At 39.6% G+C, this 25,421-nt stretch overlaps 1 protein-coding gene across 2 annotated transcripts; it reads left to right on the top strand.

Annotated features, from left to right (window-relative positions):
- Nucleotides 1-12,691: 12,691 nt before the first annotated feature.
- On the top strand, nt 12,692-24,474 carry LOC134803745 (odorant receptor 13a-like). Of its 2 annotated transcripts, XM_063776569.1 has the most exons (9): nt 12,694-13,223; nt 14,782-14,918; nt 15,658-15,797; nt 16,665-17,048; nt 18,118-18,217; nt 18,959-19,054; nt 20,086-20,184; nt 23,230-23,289; nt 24,342-24,473. In XM_063776569.1, the coding sequence occupies exons 1-9, from the start codon at nt 13,019-13,021 to the stop codon at nt 24,384-24,386; spliced, it is 1,266 nt and encodes a 421-aa protein (XP_063632639.1). In that variant the 5' UTR covers nt 12,694-13,018; the 3' UTR covers nt 24,387-24,473. The 2 variants fall into 2 exon arrangements, with proteins under 2 accessions (XP_063632640.1, XP_063632639.1); XM_063776570.1 differs by lacking the exon at nt 18,959-19,054 and having other exon boundaries at nt 12,692-13,223; nt 24,342-24,474.
- Nucleotides 24,475-25,421: the final 947 nt, after the last annotated feature.

The following is a 25,421-nucleotide window of genomic DNA, read 5'->3' as shown; positions in this document are numbered from 1 at the left end:
AAAGATGTAAGGCCCGATTCAAAGTTTAAGATACGTCAATTGAGTCGCTTAACTTCAAACTCGGGTAAATCCATCTGTCAGATTATGCGATTTTGGTATTAACAAAAGGTAATAGGGTAGATATTTATATATGGATTTACCCGCGTTTGAAGTTAAGCGACACAATTACTAGATCTAGAAACGATATGGATTTGATATGTCAGTGTCAAATGTAAGGTTTCTTCAAACAGAAACGTCCCTTTTGACACTGACACATCTAATCCATATCGTTTCTAGATATATTAATTAGTGTCCGACCGAAGGTTCGGTTTCGGTTTCGGTTTCGGCCAGTTTCGGCCGTAGTTACGGTTTCGGCCAAAAAACGGCCGAACCTTTCGGCCGGGCCGAAACTTACGAAATCGTACTTCGTACTATGTAACTAAACATGTGACAAAGATCTAAAGTTGGGGAACAAGTAGGATAACAATATTAATATACTGATTTATGTATACATAAATTAATTGGTTTATTAGAAAACACAATTCAAGGCCCTAATCAAGGCGCCCGCCACTGGACGGTCGACGCAGTCTTAATGTGTATAAATAGTGGAGTGGCCAAGTTGAAGAAAAGCAACTTTCGTAGGACTAAAAAGGTTTATACCGACCATTGGTATTGTTGGAATCAGCATGGTCTACTGATTATCAAAATGCATGAGGCTTTGTGAGTAGATTACAAATATATAAGTTATATAATATAACATAGTCTAACAGGTTCACCACTGGTCTAACAAATTATTAGAAAACTTAAAAAAAATTGTCAATCCAGAGTTGAATTTGAACTGCTCTAAATTGAAAATAGCTGAATGGATTAGTCCAAATTTTATACAAAATGACTGTGAATATTTTCTATAGGTACTATTTCTAAAAATAATTAACCAAATATATCCAAAAATAAGAAAAGTACTTCAAAATGAATAACAATATAAATGTCTGTTACAGTACTACTAAATACTATTTTTTTACTGAAAACATACCATGTGGGGTCTGAAAAGAAAGGGCTTTGTCAGTAGATTACAAATATATTTAAACGCCCAAATAGTGAAAATAATATAGTATGTTATATATTTTGTAATTTACTCATAAATCGGTTTCATTTAATACATCACATGGTATATTTTCAGTGAAAGAAATAGTATTTTAGAAGTTTCCCATAACAGAAAATTATACTGTTATTCAAATTGATTTACCTACTTTTCTTATTTTTTAATATTTCTGGCTAATTATTTTTGAACATTATATAGAGGATATTCACAAACACTTGGTATGTATTTAAGAATAATCCATTCAGTAGTTTTCAATGTAGAGCAGTTCAAAATCAACTCTGCATTGTGTAATTTTAGGACGTTTTCTTCTAATTTGTTAGACCAAATAGTGAAAATGTTACATATTTGTAATCTATTCACAAAGCTTGGTATGTTTAAAAGAAAAAAGTTAAAAACTTAGTACTGCCGACTTTATAACGTCATAAAAACTCATTCTACCACTTTAAGAAGCGACAACATGCATTTTGATAATCAGTAGACCATGCTGTTTCCAACAAAACCGCTTGTCGGTATAAACCTTTTCGGTCCTACAAAAATCGTATTATGGTAGTTTCTACGAATTGGCCTCACCTCTAAAAAGCGGTTTTATGACATATTTTCAACGATTTTAACAAGTCTACAAAAGGTTCGGTTTCGGCCGAAACTGGGGCCAATGCCGAACCTTCGGTTTCGGTTTCGGCAAAAAAACATGTTTCGGTCGGACACTAATATTAATTGACGTAGTAGTGCTTAATTGTTTTCCATCGTATTTTCTCGGAAACGTTCGTATTTGTCATGCTATTTCACTGTAGTAACTTCAGTTATCCTCAGTTCAAATAGCAAGACACGTTCGCACGTTTCCGTGAAAATACGATGGAAAATAATTATGCACTACATCTGTATGTAGGTAGTTTTACTTAGTGTTGGTGCGAAGTACGAACTCGAGTCTCTTGAGTATTTTGTGGAACTTTGACTTATTTTTACGAGTTGCGCTAAAAATACTTCCGAGTCTCTTAGAGCCACCGCACACTAGCGTCTTCCGAGCGTCGGCGTCTAGTCGACTCTATGGCTGCTGCTCGACGCAACGCTGGCGCAACTGCGCAGCTACGCCATTTTGTATAATGCTGTCAAATTGTACTGACAACCATGGTAATGGTAACCCCAGGCTTAACCGGTTAACCCGGGTTAGTGAGATGATGCAAGTGGACTAAGGGTCGGTTGCACCAAACCGTCTGTCACCGATTTAGCGTTCGCTAAATTTGATTGTATGGAAAGTTTAATAGTTCTCTGCTGCTTGACGTTGATCGGTCTGTTAATTGTGGTTGGTGCAACTGGCCCTAAGTCTGTAAAATGTTATAGGTTAACCTATAAACTAATAATGAGTAAAATACTATAAAACCCCGCTTATCCCACAGACTCAATATCGGGTCAGCAAAATACCTCAAAATTATACTCTAAACATGAAACCTTTAGGTCGTATTTTGGCTGGCCGATGTCGAGACCAGGGTTTTGACGGGAAAGATATAGATAGAGTCAGACCAAGATAAGTCGCTGCAACATTTTTTATACCACAGACGTGTTATTTAAACGTCATAATTTCATAGAAGTTTGACGTTTAAAATAACACTTGCACGTCTGTGCCATAAAATTCGTTAAAAAATTATTGTCTGACTTTGCAGTTCTACAATACCTAAGTGTATACCTACTCAATACCTAGTACCTACTTACTCAAATTCCAATATTATTGTAGGTTTAATAATGAAAATATGAACTTAATTGTAAATAAATAGTAATTAGACAGTCGTTAATTTTATAATAAACGTTTTGTTTTAAACATTTGGTCTTATTAATATCCTTATACCACAGAATAAATAATAGTACTACCGTACAGAAAGGACACTTCCTACAAAACCGAAGTTTGACAGCGATTCAGGGTCGAATCGTGCTATCCCTTTCGGCTATTTAGGGTTGTCAAAATTCAAGTTATTATCTTATCTGTGGTCGTGCACGCAAAAGGACGTCAAGTGGTGCCAACCCTAATAATTGCTTGGAGCAATGCTGAGCCGAACGGAGCCGAGTTTGCCCGAGGTCAGGAGTGTCTCCCCACTGCTTATACCACAGAATAAGTTATGGTCCTCAGGATCCTCTACATATGTATAGGGAGCGTGCATGAACTATGCTGGTGGAAATCCCTTTGCTTGGCTCTAAATCCCGGGAATTCCCGGTACTTTCGGTTCCGGTATTTCCCGTGAGCAAACCCTAGTTTGAACGGGGCCATATTATAGCGACATCTTAGGGATCATCCATTAATTACGTCACACGAATTTCTAGGTTTTTTTACCCCTCCCCCCTCCTTGTCACACTTGGTCACATTTTGCAAATCCCTCCCCACCTGGTCTGACGTCACATTTTAGGCAATTTTGTTTTCAACGAAATCGGTAATAGTAACTCGGCATTATTTTTTTAATGAAAAAATATTTTTGGTAAAAGAAATATTAGTAATTTTATACCACAAAACCAATTAGGAACGAAAATTACTTCCAAAAACTCATTATTTAACTGTACAGCGAATAAAAAAATATACTTAAATCAATTTTCGGTTACTGATGAAGTTAAAGTGACGTCACAATGTTTGTGACTCCCCCCCTCCCCCATGTCACAACATGTCACATTTTCTTGACCCCTCCCTCCCCCTAAACGTGTGACGTAATTAATGGATGACCCCTTATGTACTTCGCCAACTATCAAAACAGTTACAATATTTTGCACTACCCAGTGGCGGATTTGCAGCCTTTGTCGCCCTAAGCCCCAGTGTCCCTGTAGCCGCCCCTTTCTCAGCACCCATCAGTATTGAGTACATTTTGAGTTATTTCTTGTTATCATCAGCGAATTTTTTGTTACAATTTGCCGCCCTAGGCCCGGGCCTACTGAGTCTTAGGGCGAATCCGCCACTGGCACTACCTACTACTGACTTTACACTCCTTTGTCTATGGTAGAAGTATGCATCGTTTTTGCAATCACAAAGTATGGAAGTGACGCTATTAACAAAATTTTAACTGTTGTGAGACATACTAATATTGAATAATTTGACGCTATTCATTCAATGACGCTATAAAATTCATATTTTCATAGTAATTTTACGTTTAATGGCGGCACTCGACACTTTTTCATTTGCCAAATCGGTGCAAAGTCACAGAATAAATAATAGTAAGTACTACCGTACAGAAAGGACACTTCCTACAAAACCGAAGTTTGACAGCGATTCAGGGTCGAATCGTGCTATCCCTTTCGGCTATTTAGGGTTGTCAAAATGCAAGTGAATATCTTATCTGTGGGCGTGCACGCAAAAGGACGTCAAGTGGCGCCAACTCTAATAATTGCTCGGAGCAATGCTGAGCCGAATGGAGCCGAGTTTGGCCGAAGTCAGGAGTGCCGCCCCACTGGCAAAGTTATCATGAACTGGGTAGTAATTTTCAACATGTGTTATTTCACGCATTTATGTTACGTAAGATTGACATGCCCCTCATTAACCCTCTTTAATCTTACGAGTCTTTTCAACGCCGTGTCGAATGCAGTCGGCAACGCCCCATATCATCGTGAAAGAGTTTGTCTGCATGTCTGTACCTAACTCTTTCACATTTTAAACCAGATTTTTTGTACCACGTCGGTGACAAAAAAGCCTACGGTCTGCCTGATGCTACTCGTTCACCGTAGCGTATGGACGCCTCCAACTCCATGGGTGTTATATGCGCGTTGCCGACCCTTTAAAAACCTGTACCTACACCTATTAACACTCGTTTTGGTTTTAGTTAGCCATTTTTTTCGGTGGGGACATCTCACATACGCAGGTAACGACATCTGTTGTGGAGTTGCTGAACTTAAAATGTTTTGTCGGTTACGGTAGTTCTGCCACTCGACGCTAGATGACAATACTTTGATAGTTTGTATTTCGAACAGAAACCTAATTATTTCTGAAAAAATAGTTTTATTAGAGGCGCACAAACAAAGACGCGGGAAAAAAGTTAGTAAACAAAAAAATTGCCTTAGGCAGTAGACTAGTCCGTGCTTAGGCGAAGGTTTTTAATGCACAATCCTACTGCAAAAGATAGTTGGTACCTATAGGTAATTGTATGATAGAACTCAATCCAAAATAAAAATGAATCGAATGAAGGCGTTTTGGACAAGAGATAGTACAACTGACACAACTGTATTACGTAAGTAGTAATACATAGTAAGATAATAACTTTTTAAGTATTTTAAAGTACATATGGTCCTATTTGACGACCAGGGGACCGATTTTTGAATTTAGACCGCTCGATTTTGTGTATTTCGTTCAATAATATCTCCAGTACCCGGTATTTAAATTCTACCAATTCTACTAATAGAATTGAAAACGAGTTGTCAATACCAATTGATTCCAAATTTCTATCGCTCGTATTTCAAAAATTAGCATTTCGATGTTTTCGAGTGACGAAATCGAGCGCTCGAAATTCAAAAATCGGCCCCCAGTCTGGCCTAGTGGGTAGTAACCCTGCCTGTGAAGCCGATGGTCCTGGGTTCGAATCCCAGTAAGGGCATTTATTTGTGTGATGACACAGATATTTGTTCCTAAGTCATGGTTGTTTTCTATGTATTTAAGTACATATTTATATATTATATATATCGTTGTCTGAGTACCCACAACACAAGCCTTCTTGAGCTTACTGTGGGACTTAGTCAATCTGTGTAAGAATGTCCTATAATATTTATTTATTTATTTTCCCGCACTAGTGCGTAAAATAGCACTTTTCGTGCGATGTTAAAAGTTTAAAGGGCCATATGTACTGCAAAACGTTGTACGATACACGTGCGAATAGGTAATTCGCAACTCGTGTCGATTTAAAACCATGAAGTTATAAGATGGAGTGAACTGTAACTTTTTTTGCCATACTAAATTTCACCTTATCACCGAGCCAGAAAGACGTTCTTACCAGACTAGAGAAAACGGTCCACTTGAGATAGCAAAGGTGGGTCGCGGTGTCTCACTCGCACATGTTGCCAATGTTAAAAATATACCATTGTGGTAGTTTTTATATCAATATACTACTGAAATTAAATACCTTCTTATATTATTTAAGTGCTATATTTAGAGTAAGGGGCTGTCCATAAATTACGTCATCGATTTTTGACGATTTTTGACCCCCCCCCCCCCCTATAATCATCCAAAAATCATGCTTCAAATGACCCCATTTCCTCCTACTTCATGCTACCGTCATCCGATGTCCAGACCCCCCCCCCCTAATTTGAAATGACGTAATTTATGAATAGCCCCTAAGGTTCTGATATCTTTTAAGAAATTTGTAAATAATTATGATGTCAATATTATTAACTGATTTAACCAAGCATGTGCACAACAAAAAAAAACATTAATTTTGATATGGTAGACATTGTAGTAACTTTGAATATTAATTGGTATCCCTAACGTGTGATGACATGTTATCAAAACACGTGAATGAAAAATTTCTTAAAAATTGTGAATAAATGTTGCGTTAAAGGTTGTAGGAGTGAAAGAATTTCTAATTGTGGAATATTGTTTCAAAAGGAAGCCACAATTATTACATTTTGCGATAAAAATACAAGTCAACATTGTCAAACTCATTAGGGTGACCATGATGTCGGCACGATGAGAATCAGTGTTAAGTACACAATTCTTATTACGTACTTAAAAGTAAGTTTATATGAATAGGTATGTATTTATTTCGGCATGTTTAAATTGGTGAAATGAGAGCCAATACAGAATAAATAATTGCCAAAATTGAAATTCAAAGTCCTTAAACATTACAGACACATTTATACATTGTTATAATAATAAAAAAACACATTGATAATAAAAGAAAAATAGAACTTTATGGTAATTTACTGACTTTTGGGACGATACCAGAAACGTTACTGGGAATTTACCCTCTTTGGAAAATTGAATGGGAACGGCACATCACTAGTTCTTTACATTTCACCATAGTCTAATAAAACATGGTCTTCCATTCCCAGAGTGACACGGGCCTACATCACAACAACATGGCCGCTATATATAGCGCTATCGCATATTATCATATAGCGCTGTCGCATGATGACGTAGGCCCGTGTCAGTTAGGTGACCTAGAAAAGACGGGAATGGAGTACCAGGCGGAGTATATTATTATACCATGCATTTCACGACTCTTCTCTTTTCGCACAGATGGTCTACCACCGTGAACACCGAGGTTCGCAAATTGCGGGCATCTTTTACTTTTACTCCTATAAAAGAGTAATTACAGAGACAGAGAAAGATGCTCGTCAAACGATGCAAACTTCGGTGTCTATGCTCCAGTGACAAGCGTCCTAGTTAAAAACTATAGCAAACGGGCGTAGCGGTCCCACGCGACCCTGTGGCAGTGGCGGATTTGCCCTAAGGCCGAGTAGGCCCGGGCCTAGGGCGGCCAGATATTTTAAGCGGCAGTCTATACGATGGGTGCTGAGAAAGGGGCGGCTAGTGCTTGCTATGAAGGGCCTGGGACCTAACGCGGCAAAGACTGTAAAAAGCTCTCAGGACAGTGGGGGTGTCCTGAGAGTCTACCCCGAGCCGCTTTCGACGTGTTGCCTCTTTGTAGCACTTTCGTACGTAAGTGTGACAGAGGGGCGACACGTCGAACGCGGTTCGCGGTAGACCCTCTGGTTCTGTCAGCATATCTGTCTCTCTATCTCTCTCACTCATACCTGTATTCTTGACAGACGTTACGGCGGACCACCTTCCTGAGGATCGACCACCCATACAACCATTTCCAGTCGCCGTTACGACGCGGTGTTGACACATCTTGTGTCGACACCGTCTGTTTCGGTCACAATTCCAGTCGCAGAGTCGTCGCCGTGTCGACACAGTTACCAGAAATGGGGAAGGGTCGACACATGACACAAAGTGACATAAAGTGTGGTCGCCGTGTGCACACATTGTTTCGGGTTTGCGACTACTTTATGCCAAAATCATTCGTTCATTCGTTCATTTTGTTCCTGTCAAATGGAAACTGTCAGATGGAAAAATACTTAAATAAAAATAAGTGACATTAATACGCCATCTCTAAAACGGATTACAAGACGTAATTATATATTGTTTGCATTTATATTACAATAGGACTTAAATTATTATGGGGAATTAAACTGCTCGAGTGATTTGATAAACTAAGTGTAATATAATCAACGCGCCACCACATTGTTTTAGTTTAGCCGGAAATGAAATTGTTTACTTCTCAGTGCCTGTGTTCATAACTATATTATTTGAAGCATTTTTAGTACTTTGATGCGTATACTATACTTAAATAACAGAAATAACGCTTTACATACTACGAAACTTGTTAATTATGATGTATAAATATGGTTTAAGGCTGAGAAATATTGCAGTCACAAAGTAGTTGCAATGTTTCGACTTTGTGTCGACTCTGTGTTGACACATGACACGCGCTGTCAAAAGTAATAACAAAGTTACTGGTATGTTACTGGATTTGCAAAATGGCTCCTTGTGTTGATTTGTTTTCAGATATTCTCAAAGTGTAAAAATTCCGTGGTCAGAGATGGGCATTAATCGATTAACTGTTTATTCGACTAATTCATGGAATAAAAAAGTTAATTCTCAAATTTTAATCGCGATTAGTTTAGTCGACCTAACATAGATTGAAATTGAATTAATCTGAATATTAATCGAATAAATTATCGATTAAATCTCGATTGAAAGTTGACAGGGGGCCATTTTTGTACGTAAAAATAATAGAAATGTCTTGCATGCAGATGGTAGCAAAACACTTTGTCATAAAAGTCGAGATGGGTGTCGATATATAGGTTTTAGGGAGTGCCGATTTCGAAAATAATGACCATTTTGGAATCCGAAATGGCGGCCATGCACTGTGTCATAAAAGTCGTCATGGATGTCGTTTTATACGTTTTAGGGGGCCCCAATTTTGAAAATGATGACCATTTTGGAATCCAAAATAGCGGCCATGCACTATGCCATAAAAGTCGTCATGGGTGTCGTTTTATAGGTTTTAGGGGGCGCAGATTTCGAAAATGATAACCATTTTGGATTCCAAGATGGCCGCCATGCACTATGTCATAAAAGTCGTCATGGATGTCGTTTTATAGGTTTTAGGGGGCCCCGATTTAGAAAATGATGACCATTTTGAAATCCAAAATGGCGGCCATGCACTATGCCATAAAAGTCGTCATGGGTGTCGTTTTATAGGTTTTAGGGGGCGCAGATTTCGAAAATGATGACAATTTTGGATTCCAAGATGGCGGCCATGCACTATGTCATAAAAGTCGTCATGGATGTCGTTTTATAGGTTTTAGGGGGCGCAGATTTCGAAAATGATGACCATTTTGAAATCCAAAATGGCGGCCATGCACTATGTCATAAAAGTCGTCATGGGTGTCGTTTTATAGGTTTTGGGGGGCGCAGATTTAGAAAATGATAACCATTTTGGATTCCACTTTTATGACAAAATACGTAGCCGCCATCTTGGATTATAAAATGATCATCGTTTTCGAATTCTGCACTCCCTAAAACCTATAAATCGACATCCGTGACGACGCAAGTTATCTTTATTTTCAGATCTAACAAATTGCTACAGAATACAAAGGACAAAAAAGAAGCGAGGAGGTAATGAAACAAGCAAAAATACAGATGATTCCTCGACGCAATTGGGTGATTCTTAAATTGTGTCCAGATTTTTTTTGTCATAAAAGTTTTTATTTTTCACATATTACTCTCACAAGTTCCGTGACATTTCGACCTTGTAATTTTTTAAGTAAATGTTTTTTCACCTCAGCAGCTCGAACAAGGGCACTTTGCTTCTTAAAAACAGTGAGCAAAATGCGATTTTGCTCACTGAGTCATTTTGTCTCACTCAGTGAGCAAAATGCGATTTTGCTCACTGAGAGAGACAAAATGACATTCAAGTGACCTTTATAGTCAAATGTCATTTCAACATGCGGGGTCTAATACAAGTTCGATATACTTGGGTTTTATTATCTCTGTCCCTCTAGGTATGTTCTCACTGCTTAGGGTGAAAAATTGTGTGTACTACACGAGATCAAAGTTATTTACATCTCGTGCGCTTTTGAATCCCTTACTACGCTCAAGATTCTAAATTAGATTCACTCGCTACGCTCGTGAATCTATTATAGAATCTTTCGCTTGCACGGGACTCAAAATAAGCACTCGAAGAAATATCAAACTTTGATCTCTTGTTGTACAAATAACTATTGTTTATCTATGAGGATCTCACTAGAATAGTATAATCAAGGTATGTTTATATTTTATGAATGAAATAGTAACGCAAAAAAAAATATATTTGTGTCTTATATTCCTGCCGAAGACTTTTATTTTACCTTTTCCTTCTACACAAGTTTGGCCAAGTAATAAGAATTTAGGGCTCTCAATTTTATTTTGACTTCTACAACAGTAAAGCTACGAGGCCATGTTTGGTATCGTTTTCGTATACATTCGCAGTACCAAATTTAGTTAAGGTATCACATTGACACCATTCCGAAGTAAAAACATATAAACTTATTAAAATACTTTCTTTTAAACTCCTCTTCACGCTTAAACTGCTGAACAGTTTTAATTTAAATTTGGTACACATATATTTTGAGTCCCGAGACAGGATATAATAAGTTATCTCAAAAATCATCCTTTAAAGGTGTGAAATCAGGTGTAGGGGGGGAATTCAGAATTGACTTCAAGTTCAAGTTAATACTGTTTAAGTTTAGGTTTGAAGTCATGTTTTTTCATCATTTTTAACTAAATCAAAGATGTAGACCATCCCAAATTTCATATAAATCGGTTCAGCGGTTATTGATTTCCCGTACAAATTTCCACGCCACTTTTCACACCTTCAAAAGATGATTTTGGTTATAAGATCTATCCTATGTCCTGTTCCGGGACGCAAACTATTTCTATACCAAATTTCAACGAAATCGGTTCAGCGGTTAAGCGTCAATGAAGAGTTTCAAAAAAACCGGCCAAGTGCGAGTCGGACTCGCGTATTAAGGGTTCCGTACATTAAGTCCGACTCGCGCTTGACTGCATATTTCTAATAGGTTTTCCTGTCATCTATAGGTAAAGAACTATTTTGTGTATTCAGACGGACATACATACAGACGCACGAGTGATCCTATAAGGGTTCCGTTTTTTCCTTTTGAGGTACGGAACCCTAAAAAGATTTATTTTTATTTTGTGGAATGGTGTCAATGTGATATCTTAAATGGATTCCAATGGACCCCAGGCGGCTTAGCACGGTCGCGTTTTTATCCCTTCTCACCATGCCTGTCACGTTCTAACAAGTACGTAAGTGCGAAAGGGACGCGCATAGTGATAGACGATAAAAATGGAACCGTGCTGCGCCCACAGATTTATACGAAAACGATACCAAACACGGCCTAGCACCTTCACTGATATAGATATATCAAGATAAAATTGAGAGCCCTAAATAAACTTTCAAGAGCGGATATCTCAAAAACTATTCAACATATCGAAAAAATTGACTGAATAAACTTGTAACAAATTAAATTAACTTTCATTTTGTATAAGTGGCCATGTCGCTGAGATGCATAGTTTCCGAGATATAATCGAAAAACGGGAAAATGGGACCTTCAAAGCCCCCTCTCTCCCCCCCGCTCAAGGGCTACGGCCGGGGACTTTTGATATGTTCACCTCCTAACTTGTCAAACCGAGTTACGGAGTCAAAAATTGTGTTCCGAGCATTTCCCTCTACAACTTTTGGAGCATTCGTTGCCTGACCTAAGTAGCTTATTGAATTTCTTTAAAAACTTTTCTGTAAAAGGTTGACGGGTGTTGGGTGTTTATATGGTTTCGGTCGATTATTATCATTTGCATTGCCCATGATGACTTACTAGAATTACGAGCACACGAGACACTAATAATAGTTTGACAAACCTTGGTTTTCAAGAGGTATTTTATATTGACATTTGCTGTCACAAATTTGCTGTCAGATTTAGTCGCAAACCGCACGCAAAGTGCACACAAATGTGTCGACACCTTGTTACGGAAAAGTGTAGACACGGCGACGACACTTTGTTTCGAAACAATTCTAGACACATTGTGTGGACTCTGTTACGACACATCTGACATTTAGTTACCACTTTGTGATTCTGCGACTGGAATGGTTATATGGGCATGTTCGTGGTCCAGCATCTACGCCTATTAATAACAGTTTTTAGAACAACTAAATTAAGTACCTAAGGTTGTGTGAAGCGTTGTACAGAAGAGAAAAAAAACTATATCCATCCTTTTTTAGGCCATAATACTAGTACAGCGAAAAGACAGTATGATTCTTTATAACTAATATAACTATGCACGAATAAGAAAAAATCCTGGCCAAACTATATTGAATATATATTCAATGTTATCCTAATATCCCACATACATATGACTTATGGTCACCCTAATTAGAAAGAGATACAACGGCCCACCTTGACTTCTCATGTGGACACACTTTTTGGCTAATGTACACTATCCGGTTTACTCTCTAGGTCCGTGTTTAAAACACTCCCTTCGGTCGTGTTTTAATTTATCGCCACTCGTTTCGAATTTCCTCTTTTCCGCACTTGTATCGTAAATAACTATTATGCAACTGGCTTTTTCTTTGGCGTTTGGCTGAATATTTCAACCCCCATAGAGTCAGTATACCGTCATTACCATAAGGGCACACGGGGCCCGTGCCCAGGGCCCCCATCCTCAGGGGGTCCCGAAGGACAGACAGTAATTTGATTACCCATAATAAATAGAAGATCATACCTAGTAGAAAAATGTTAGTTTAATTAGCTTTCTTTACTTTCCAAACGGGCCCTAAATTATTATGTGCTCTGGGGCCCCAGCAGCATAGTTTAAGATGGCCCTGCATAGAGTATGGTCGGAAAGAGAAGCGTCGTGGAATGTATTGGGCCCCATACATTCCACAGACTCTACTTATTTGTAACTCAGGTAAATGTACCAATAACGATCTACCTACAGTTCCAGTGTTCGACGACGTGGAATTCAAGCCGTTTCGAGAAACGTACAAGATTATCACGTTCAACATGGTAGTGGGTATGCTGTATCCCACACCGGAGACAGCCGTGTGCAGGCTTGTTGGGATTGGTGAAGCTTTTTACTACTTATTACCATAGATAGAGGCCATTGAATACAGAAAGAGTGATAACTCCATACATCAGTTTTCTTACCAAAACGCGAGTTATTTCGTAGTCGACATCTAACGTCAAGTAGTGGAACTAGCAGTCAGACGTGCGCGTCGACCTAAAATTTGCCGACGGCGGCGCGCCGGCATTTTAGGTCGGCGTGGCGCGGCGGCGCCGGCGTGTAGTAATTTTTTTCATTTAGGTATTTCCTACTAAAAACTGCAAAAATTAACTATTTATAGTTTTTCACTAGCATTATACTCACGCACAATCTGTTCTTGTACAACATAGTTTAGACTTATTGCGTAAATGTGTTGTTCAATAGTTTACTTTTATTGCCATCTTGGTGTGGTACTAAATAAGGAGAGAAAAAACAACAAAGTAAACAGATTGTTTATGAATAAACATGCAATTTTCTTTACATGTTGCATAATTGTCGTGAATAAAATAATTTTATCCACCCGAATCGGGCTTAAACGCTCAGTAGCCCGTGCAACGGCGCGCCGAGTGGACGAGCCGGCGGCGGCGGCGCGTATGAATGGCGGCGCGGCGCGGCGGCGCCGGCGCGGCGCGCACGTCTACTAGCAGTACCCCTACTTGACACCAGATGTCACAAGTGTCACTACTGACGAAAAATGTACTACTAAAACAATTTACAACTAATATTATAAGCAGAAATAGTTGAAAATAGACTTCCAGTTAATTCGGTTGTAATATTAGCAGAAAATTGTTGAGCATTAGAGACTTCGTTCGCCGCGACATCTATTGTCAACTAGCAGTACTGATAAATTCCGCTAGTTGACACTAGATGTCGACTGTGAAATAACTCGTGTTTTGGTATGAAAACTGATGTATGGATGGAGTTACCACTTTTTCTTATATTACTCTATGCTGTAATATATTATATATCAGCACGCAGTAGCTTTAATTTAGCATTTATTTTGAAATAAAGTACATATATTCTACTAATAACTATACGTACAAAACTTAAGAAACTAATAAAACCCGTTCTGAGATGCCGGGTCCAAAGGTCCCTATCACACTAGCAGCGTTACCCCGCTGTATGGCGGTGGAGACCTGTTGAACAAGCCATGACTCAGAACGGGGGTCATTCCCTTTCTCCCTGAGGCGCTTGCCAAGCTCTCTCTTGCATTTAATAGGGGGTATTACTGCAATGTTCTGCGGCCAGAGTGCAGCACTAGCGCCAATAGTAAACCATAGAGTAACTTATAGGTACATACTGTGCCTTAAACTGTTTTTTGACAAGTTTTCACAGACAATAAAAAATTACATTGATGCATCAAGGCGGTTTGTTAACAAGGGCCTACCGGGAAACGCGAAAATCGAAATTTAATTAATCTGCATTTTTATCGCTCGAATATGCAAGACTGATAGAGAGGTTAGATAACGAAATTTCGATTTTCTTGTTTCGCGGTAGACACAGACAGATTATGATGGATAGTGGTAGTGGCTAGTGGCGCACCCTACGCAGTTTTGCGTAATTTTCATATTTCCCGCAGTTCTAGTACTGATTTCAATTGCACCGGCGGCACTCATCGCGCTTCTTGACGTGTGGCACAGCTGGCAGAGAGGGGACATTATCAACATCGTCAGACATATCACCGTGCTGGGGCCATTTCTTGCTGTGATTTTTAAGGTAATACCATATTCTTACATATTACATACAATTTTCGTGAGTCGCGACACTAGAGAATTCTAATATCAAATCAAGTAGCGGTACTGATAATTCCGCAACTCGATGCTAGATGTCGACTGCGAAAATAATAATAATCGCGGGCGAAGCCGCGAACGTGAGTGTGGAGTCGATTTCGCTGTCTGCGAAAATCGACGCCACACTCGCGTTCGCGGCTTCGCGCCGCGATTCGCGCACGAGTGAGGAGGGGGCTTAAGATATCCAGGTTCCGCTTGCCAACTTAAGGCCAAGAATCGGTGTCGGAAAACAAACACCCGACCTTTCAACTTAACAAACAGTCCTTGTGTCCAGCACTACCTATTTTAGTTACTGTTACTGACTTATATTAACAGTAACTTACTGCTAATATAATATGTCGATGTACCTACTCAGGCCCGTAGACAACATGCCAATCGCTAACGCTCCGTAGCGAACGAAACGCAACTGTCGCTATCACACCAATAGGGAAGAGTGATAGAGAGACACAAAGCGATTCGATGGCGAAGCGATAGCGATTGTCACCTTGGCTAGGGCGGCAGTTCTCCAAATTTGAGCAACAACACTAAGGGCCATCCCACACTAGCGTCGGCATCGGCGCAACTGCGCTGCAACGCTATCCATGGCGTTGACTAGACGCCGATTCTCAAAAGACGCTAGTGTGGGGTGGCCCTAAAGTTTCATGCTCCTTATCTATTTTTTACAGATGATGCTATTTTATTACACATGGAACGAGGCGTGGTGTGTCATCAAGAAGATTGATGCAGATCACGCACGGTACAACACGCTTCCAGAATCGCATAAGGAAATCGCTCGCCGTCACATACAAAATACACAATACTACAGGTAAATAATAGTTTTTCCTCAAATGCCTTAATATCTCTAATATGCTATAATCACAATGATAATTCAGTTTCAAAAATTATAGCAATTAATAAAAGAATTTTCTTACTCCGACACGGCCAACCTGCAAGACACACGCCCCAGTGTGTCCAGTTGCAAACTTTGAAATTTAAAACTTAACATAGATCGTTTTATTTCTGAGGGGCTACCGCGAAAACCGAAATTCGCAAATTGCGGGGATCTTACTCTTTTACTCCAATGAAGGCGTAATTAGAGTGACAGAGAAAAATGCCCGCAATTGACGATTTTCGGTATTGGCGGTAGCCCTACAGATATCGCTGTAAAATATTTAAAAAACCGATTTTCTATTTATTTTGTATATAATGAAGTTTATATTTTACATGTTTGTCTAAGTTTAACTTTGGGCTCCTCCGTCTATCTCGCTCTTACTATTTTCTTGGAGATAGACGAAATTCAGAGTTCGAATTACTCCTTGTCTACACAAAAACAGAATTTCCTTTTTATTCTTCTCTTATCTTATCTTATTCGATAATACATAGTTATTTACGATACACGTGTGGAAAAGAGGAAATTTGAAACGAGTGGTGATACATTAAAACACGACCGAAGGGAGTGTTATAAATCGATACGAGCTGCAAATTACTTATTACTTATTCGTACCACGTTTTACAGTACATATGGCCCTTTAAACTATTGACATTCGCACGGAAAGTGCTGTTTCCCGCACTAGTGCGGTAAAGTAGCCCCATATGTACTGTAAAAAATATTATCAGTGTCATACGAATTTCTGTCCGCTTGCTTTCTAATTAAGTCACGGACAGAATCTATAAATAATTTTCTTTATTACAGCGAAAAATGCTGGGCCATAACAGTCGCCGTTACTGTCCTCACGTTTCCATTCACCGCCGTTCTTCTCAACTTCTACAATTTCGCATTCAAAGAGGAACCTGTCAAATACATGATACATGACCTTGAAAAACCATTTTCACCCCCTGAAGACAGATTTTCATCCCCATATTTTGAAATAATGTTTGGCTATATGGCGTACTGTTCGCTATGGTATATTATAAGTTTTACTGGATTTGATGCGTTTTTCGGTATAACTATTAACCATGCTTGTATGAAGTTGGAGTTGGCTTGTAAAATAATGGAGGATGCTATGTTAGAAAACGATAGAGATAGACGACACAGAAGGATGAAAGAAGTGATATCGGAGCACAATGACTTTTTCAGGTGAGACTTATTAAAAACCATAAAAATATTCTTGTTAAGTTGCTTTTGGGGCTATGGGGCGAAGTTCGCTAATTGCGAGCATTTTTCGATGTCACTCTAATTCCGCTGTAAATGGCTTAAAAGAGAAAGATGCCCGCAACTTGCGAACTTCGGTGTTCGCGGTAGGCCCTCTGCTACTGTTCTTTTGTTTGAGAATATTACCTCTTATTATCAGGCTTTAGTAAAGTGGATTATGTATATGTATAATTAAATAAATACATATTTTCCACTGGTTCTTTATTATTTATATAAAATACGTGCTTTTGGTACAAATCTAAATCAAAATGTCACATTATTTTTACATGTCATTGTTTAAATGTAGAAAATCGAATAAAATAAATCGCAGAAGGTTTTAATACCGAATATTAATAGACTTTTATAAATAATAATGAACTAGTGAGAAATATGTGTTTAATTAAATATACATATCTATAATCCGCCTCGAAGGACCAAAAATGAGGTGGATTATGTATATTATATGATGAATATATGTATGATGAATATGTGTATGTGATGATGGATGTATGTATATTTAATTAAACACTTATTTCTTACTGGTTCATCATTATTTATATAAAATAAAATACGTGCTTTCAGTACAAATCTAAATGTCACATTATTTTTACATGTCATGGTATAATGTTGAAAATCGAATAAAATAAATCGCAGGTTTTAATACCATATAAGGGAATATAAATTGGAGAGGGAGGGAAAGACCAAGGAAAAGTTATATGAGCCAAGTAAAGGAGCAAGTATAGGGGCCGTCTCGTACCAGGACAATAAAGGGCTGGCTTCGGACCGACCAAGGTGGAAACAACTTCTTCACGCTGCACCGACAAGAGCCCAGCTCTTAAATTGAATGATAGTGCGGAGGATATGGGGTTTCTGGACCAGATTATCCCTGCCCCCTCACCCTGCGGGGGGAGATAGATACCTAATCTGGTCCAGAAACCCCATATGCTCCCTACTACTGATGATTAATGAATACCGAACATAGTTTTCAGAATATAATTATTTTGTTTGTTTACAGTATGGTGGAACTAATACAAGAAACGTTTAACTTTTGGCTTGGTTTAATCGTCGTAGCAACAATGTGTCAGATATGTAACTGCATGTACCAGATTATTGAGGTAAGAGCATAAGAGCGATGTTTTAATGGATAATAGGGAATATTACGCAAAACTCTGCGTAGAGGGCGTCACTAGGCCAATCACATGGCCTACCGTGAAACACGACAGTCGAAAGTTCGGTTTCTGCCTCTCTATCACTCTTGCTTATTCGATCGATAGAGACGTAGACAAAGAAATTTCGGTTTTCGCGTTTCGCGGTAGGCCATCTGTAAACAAACCGCCTTGATGCATCAATGCCATAGTGAAAACTTGTCAAAAAAAACCGGGCAAGTGTGAGTCGGACTCGCGCACGAAGGGTTCCGTACCATAATGCAAAAAACGGCAAAAAAACGGTCACCCATCCAAGTACTGACCCCGCCCGACGTTGCTTAACTTCGATCAAAAATAACGTTTGTTGTATGGGAGCCCCACTTAAATCTTTATTTTATTCTGTTTTTAGTATTTGTTGTTATAGCGGCAACAGAAATACATCATCTGTGAAAATTTCAACTGTCTAGCTATCACGGTTCGTGAGATACAGCCTGGTGACAGACGGACGGACGGACAACAGCGGAGTCTTAGTAATAGGGTCCCGTTTTACCCTTTGGGTACGGAACCCTAAAAACTGTTTAAAGGCCTAGTATGTATAAATTACTCTATGGTTTACTAAACAAATTAGTGCAATGCAGTAATACTCCCTATTGATTAAAGCAACTCCACATAAATTATATTACTATATAATTAAGTGAATTGACTGTGCAGGGCTATGGAATTGATCCGAAATATATAATTTTCATTTTGGGCACCATCGCGCACATCTATCTACCATGCCGGTATGCGGCAAAACTACAAGTCAGCGTAAGTTGAAAATAAATAATAATATAATAATAAATTCAGGCTATACACGTCCCAGTGCTGGGCACAGGCCTCCTCTGATACGCAAGAGGGATTGGGCTATAGTCCCCACGCTAGCCCAATGCGGATTGGGGACTTCACATACACCTTTGAATTTCTTCCAAAGATGCAATTGTATGCAGGTTTCCTCACGATGTTTTCCTAACCGAAAAGCTAGTGGTAAATATCAAATGATATTTCGTACATAAGTTCCGAAAAACTCATTGGTACGAGCCAGGATTTGAACCCGCGCGACCTCCGGATTGAAAGTCAGACGTCATATCCACTCGGCTACCGCCGCTTATTGAAAATATGTACTTAAATCGGAAACGTATTTGTTTTGCAGTAAAGGAGGCCTTAAGACCTTAACCCCTTGGATTCCAGCAGTGAGCCTTAAAATGGAATCGTAAAACCTACTACCTTTTTATTTTTATAAAATTATTCAATTTGACATTTTATATTTATTTAAATTTATGATTATGATGATGAATTTGCACGCTCGCATCCAAGCTAGGTACATGATCTGTAACACTATATATTGTAACATCCCCACACTGTATCAATGCAAATAAATAATTTCTGATTTCTGAACGTTGCAATTGGCCGGTATTGTTATTGAGGCAATTATGGAAAATACCAATGGTTTTTAAACCAATATGTCAATAAACAGCGGATTCGACAATGCCATAGAGTCGTCCATAGACAGCCAAATTAAAGGCCGTAACACACTATCGCACCGCACCAAGGTTATTGTGCGACGCACCCATAAGTAAGAGCGAGAAAGCGATATCTCTTTCTCGCTCTTACTTATGGATGCGTCGTACAATGACCTTGGTGCGGTGCGATAGTGTGTTATCACTATAACATTTACTTGCCTTCCTCATTGTCAAATGCCAACTTTTGACAACCATTGCATTACTTTACGCATCTATCATTTGTTTATGAATTTAACCAATCGTCCTTGATTTATCTTATAACTATTTTTTTTCAACCAGGCACTAGATGTCGCCACGCGTCTATACTGCTGCGGTTGGGAGCATGTGAACGACGAGCGAGCGGGCAAGATGGTCGCCTTCATGATTGCACGAGCACAGGTAAAATAAACGTAAAACCTCGTTCACACTTGCATGATCATAGCAAGAATGAAAAAGATACTGACCAGGGATGTTGCGAACAAGGGCCCAACGTTTTCTGTTCTCTTTCACGGCGCAGCAACTAGTATCATCTCTCTCTCCTCGCTCTTTTAAAAATGCCGTTTGTCAAAAGTTGTTGTGACAAGATGGACTTCAAATCAAGTGTTGCCTTTTTTGATGCGCCCAGGCTGTGTATGTGTGCGTAAAAGCGTATATGTGTGCTCTTTTAGGGATGTGAAAAGTCGATTTAAATCATGTTATATATCGATAAACGCTACACAGCGGAACGAAATAGCGAATAATTGAAGCTTCAATATCTTTGTTAAATATAAACATAATTGAAATGCTAATGGATAATTAATATATTATAATGTAATAAAATAATTCAATTATTGCGGAACACATATTTTAGTAGGTATTTATGTATTTTAATTAAATACCTGAACTTACCCTTGGTTCCCTGCTGGGGCGTGACGATAAAATTGTGATCTGATAACCACAATAAAGAATAAAAGCGTTTTTGTTCATTTTAGGTATCGTTAAACCTTTGAAGTAAAATTAAAATTGCAAGAAATGTCGATAGTTTATCGATATGACTTTATCGACATGGCTACAGCAAGGTGGGCCTCATTGTTAATCGTACACTAAACAAAAGTGGCAACAGTGACAGCTCGCTGAGACGGGATCTCTATATATTAAATCTATGGTTGTGAATATCCGCATCCGCATCCGCAACCGCGGAATTTCCGCATTGTTTTCAAAATCCGCATCCGCATAAAATCGATGCGGATATGTCGAACAAGTCGGTACAGGAACGTAAGCGGCGGCGTAAGTGCTAGGTAATTTCGTTATTACGTATAACAAAATCGTCTAGATCCAGAAAAGTCGGTCAAGTTACTGTTTATTAAATATAACGCACCTATATTCTTGCTCAAATACTAAACGTACCGGTTTTTTAAAAATAAAAATTACTAAAATGTAATTTTCGACGTTTTTTATGTACCTAATCTTGACATCCGCATCCGCATCCGCGGATGTGAGCCTTTAAATATCCGCATCCGCATCCGCGGATGTCAAAAAATCTGCATCCGCAACATCCCTGATACTGACCACGGTTGTCAGTTTGATTTGCGGATACTATATATCTAGTCGAGTCGTTTCACTGTAGCAGGGGGCCTACCGCGAAAACCGAAATTCACAAATTACGTGGATCTTTCTATTTTACTTCATGAAGGCGTACCTACCTAATTAGGTTGAAAGTAGTAACAGACTATCGCACCGACCGCGACCTTGATAGTGTGTAAGCTTCCATCGCACATAATAATTATTAATAGCGGTGCGGTGGGCATGCACGTCGCATCAACTGACAGGTAATAATAATACTGGTGCGCTCCGCACCTATTTACCTAGTGCGTAAGCTCCATCGCACCGATTGACCGCTGTCATTTTTCAAATTATGACAGTGGACGGCAATGTAGCCAGTCGATGAAATAACAAAAATACGGAAGCAGTGCTTTAAAAAGACCTATTACCTCACGCCCTTCATCTACCTCTAAAAAAGCGGAACCACATTAATTTAAATTCAATCTTAAGGCCCCGTTCGCACGGCAGCTTTTTCAACGCGCGTTAAAAAAGCGTTTGAATGACGCAAATGGATAACCATGTATGTATTCACACGAAGGCGGTTTTTAAGCGCGGCGCTTTTTTATCGAGCACTGTTCGATTTTCGGCGTTGAGCGTTGGCGTCAAATTGAACAGAGCATACGGATCTCCGTGTATCTGTTCTCACAAGCGTTAAAAAAGCGCCGGCGCTGCTGTCAGTTGGCTGTCAAGTGTCAATTTTTGGTGTCAATCGTCAAGATTATTATTAGTTTCACCTTAAAAATGTCAACTTATGCTTACAAATTCCTGAAATATTCAAGCTATATTCAAATAATACGTCGTAATAGCAAATAAAGTATGGCTTTGCTGAGATGCGTACGTGACAGTACGACTCACAAGTGATTTTTAAGCGTTCGTATGAACACAAATATTGGAAACGGTAAAAAAGCGCCAACGTCGGGTTTTAACGCAACGCTTTTTAAGCTGTCGTGCGAATGGGGCCTAAGGCCCCGTTCGCACGGCAGCTTTCTCAACGCGCGTTAAAAAAGCGTTTGAATGACACAAATGGATAACCATGTATGTATTCACACGAAGGCGGTTTTTAAGCGCAGCGCTTTTTTATCGAGCACTGTTCGATTTTCGGCGTTGAGCGTTGGCGTCAAATTGAATAGAGCATACGGAACTCCGTGTATCTGTTCTCACAAGCGTTAAAAAAGCGCCGGCGCTGCTGTCAGTTGGCTGTCAAGTGTCAATTTTTGGTGTCAATCGTCAAGATTATTATTAGTTTCACCTTAAAAATGTCAACTTATGCTTACAAATTCCTCAAATATTCAAGCTATATTCAAATAATACGTCGTAATAGCAAATAAAGTATGGCTTTGCTGAGATGCGTACGTGGCAGTATGACTCACAAGTGATTTTTAAGCGTTCATATGAACACAAATATTGGAAACGGTAAAAAAGCGCCAACGTCGGGTTTTAACGCAACGCTTTTTAAGCTGTCGTGCGAATGGGGCCTAAAGGATTTCATTGCAAAAATACATTGAAAAACACGGAAATATGGGACACTTGGCAACACTGGCGCACGTGTGCGGCAGTCAGCTAGGATCGCACCATTCGCACCGTTTTGACGGTTCGGTGCGATAGTGTGAAAGCCCACGCCAGTACGAGCTATTCCTAGAACCGCTCCAAGGTAGCGGTGCGGTGCGATAGTCTGTTACCACTATTAAGTCCCCTCCAGACTATGCGCGTGAATCGCGGGCGAAGCCGCGAACGCAAGTGTGGAGTCGATTTTCGCAGACAGCGAAATCGACTCCACACTCGCGTTCGCTTTAGCGCTTTCGCGTGCGCTAGGGGGCTTTAGAGTTTTTTTTACTATAAGTACCTAACATTGCGCTTTTTTAGGTCCCATTGAAGATCACAGCCTTCAATATGTTTTACTTCGACATGGAGCTCTTCGTTTCGGTGAGTACCTCTCCTCTACCACAGAATAAATAATACTCGTAGTACTACCGTACAGAAAGGAAACTTCCTACAAAACCGAAGTTTGACAGCGGTTCAGGGTCGAATCAACTATCCCTTTCTAATGTATGGCACTATCCCTTTCAGTAATTTAGGGTTGTCAAAATTCAAGCCATTATCTTATCTGTGGTTGTGCACGCAAAGGGACGTCAAGTTGTGGCAGCCCTAATAATTGCTCGGAGCAATGAGCCGAGTTCGGCCGAAGTCAGGAGTTTCGCACCCCTGCCTCTACCTATACTTACCCTTTATTTTACAAATCGCCTAAAGCCCCCCATTCACACTCCTACCGTGTAGGCCGCCTCGTAGTCCGCCTCGTTGGGTAGGATTGTGTATGGGGGTTGCGGACTACGAGCCGTCCTAGAAACGGCTAAACGGTAGGACGGCTCGTAGTCCGCAACCCCCATACACAATCCTACCCAACGAGGCGGACTACGAGGCGGCCTACACGGTAGGAGTGTGAATGGGGGGCTTAACATAAGCTCAGCCGGTCTAGCATGAGTTGCATTGTCGCGCGCGAGTCCATACTTGAAGTCGCGCTATATAGAGCCGCGCGCGAGAACGCAACACATGCTAGCAGGTCTGATTTCATATCCCAGACTGTGATCCCAGAGGGCCTGCCGCGAAAAATAAAAGTCGAGATTTAGTTATCTACCTCTCTATCACTCTTCCATATTCGTGCGATAGAGATAATGCAGAGGCAAATATCGAAATTTCTATTTTCGTTTTTTCTAAATAGGCCATGATGAGACTACTGCACAACTTGCGTCCACGACCACAGATAAGATAATTATTTGAATTTTGACAACCCTAGATAGTCGAAAGGGATAGTGCCATAAGTTAGAAAGGTACATCATGATTCGACCCTGAATCGCTGTCAAACTTCGGTTTTGTAGGAAGTGTCCTTTCTGTACGGTAGTACTATTACTTATTCTGTGCTACAATGTCAATAGTAAATTGTGTAAATCATAACATAATAATGATTTATTTTGTTCCAGATACTACAAACATCATATTCACTGTTCACATTACTGAGATCTTAGTTAAGTATTATTGGATCAGCCTAGTTGTAGACTGGTAGAAAAATCCTTATAAGACATAGTGAGCCACTTGTACTTTCATGTATTGGGCAATAAAGTTTAAACATGTTTAAATAAATCAATCACTCACCATGTGTTTCCTTTTGGACCGTTTTTACATTGTCCGATCCGATATCGGCTGTCGGATATGCCTTCAAAGAAGGGAAATGTAAAAAAGGGCTTTTATAATTATTATTTAAAAAACCTTTTATATTTATTTATGCATTTGATATGTCTGTTTTTTAACGTCGGTTCTCCTCCAAGGGTCATCTGACATACGATATCGGATCGGCCAATGCGCAAACCAAGTGTAAAAGCAGGGGTGCGAAACTCCTGACTTCGGTCAAATTCGGCTCCGCTCGGCTCAGAGGGGCTACCGCGAAAACCGAAATTCGCAAATTGCGGGGATCTTACTCTTTTACTCCAATGAAGGCGTAATTAGAGTGACAGAGAAAAATGCCCGCAATTGACGATTTTCGGTATTGGCGGTAGCCCTACAGCATTGCTCCGAGCAATTATTAGAGTTGGCACCACTTGACTTCCTTTTGCGTGCACGACCACAGATAACATAATCACAGATAAGATAATGGCTTGATTTTTGACAACCCTAAATAGCCGAAAGGGATAGTGCCATATATTAGAAAGGGATAGCATGATTCGACCCTGAACCGCTGTCAAACTTCGTTTTTGTAGGAAGTTTCCTTTCTGTACGGTAGTACTATTAATTATTCTGTGGTAAAAGCACAGCCTTACCCTAATAATTGCTCGGAGCAATGCTGAGCCGAGCGGAGCCGAGTTTGACCGAAGTCAGGAGTTTCGCACCCCTGGTAAAAGCTCTTACCGGTTATTTTACTGGTTACAGAAATTAAGGACATCTATCAGTATTTAGCTGAGCTACTTTAGGTAATAAATGCCATTCATATACAAAATCAATTCTGCTACTCGCCACTAGATGTCACTGGGGTCGAATAATTTTGTCTATGCCATTCATAATATTTT

Source organism: Cydia splendana, chromosome 27 (assembly GCF_910591565.1).
Source record: "Cydia splendana chromosome 27, ilCydSple1.2, whole genome shotgun sequence".
NCBI lineage: Eukaryota > Metazoa > Arthropoda > Insecta > Lepidoptera > Tortricidae > Cydia > Cydia splendana.
The sequence above is the reverse complement of the archived record's forward strand: the minus strand, read 5'-3'. Positions and strand labels throughout refer to the sequence as shown.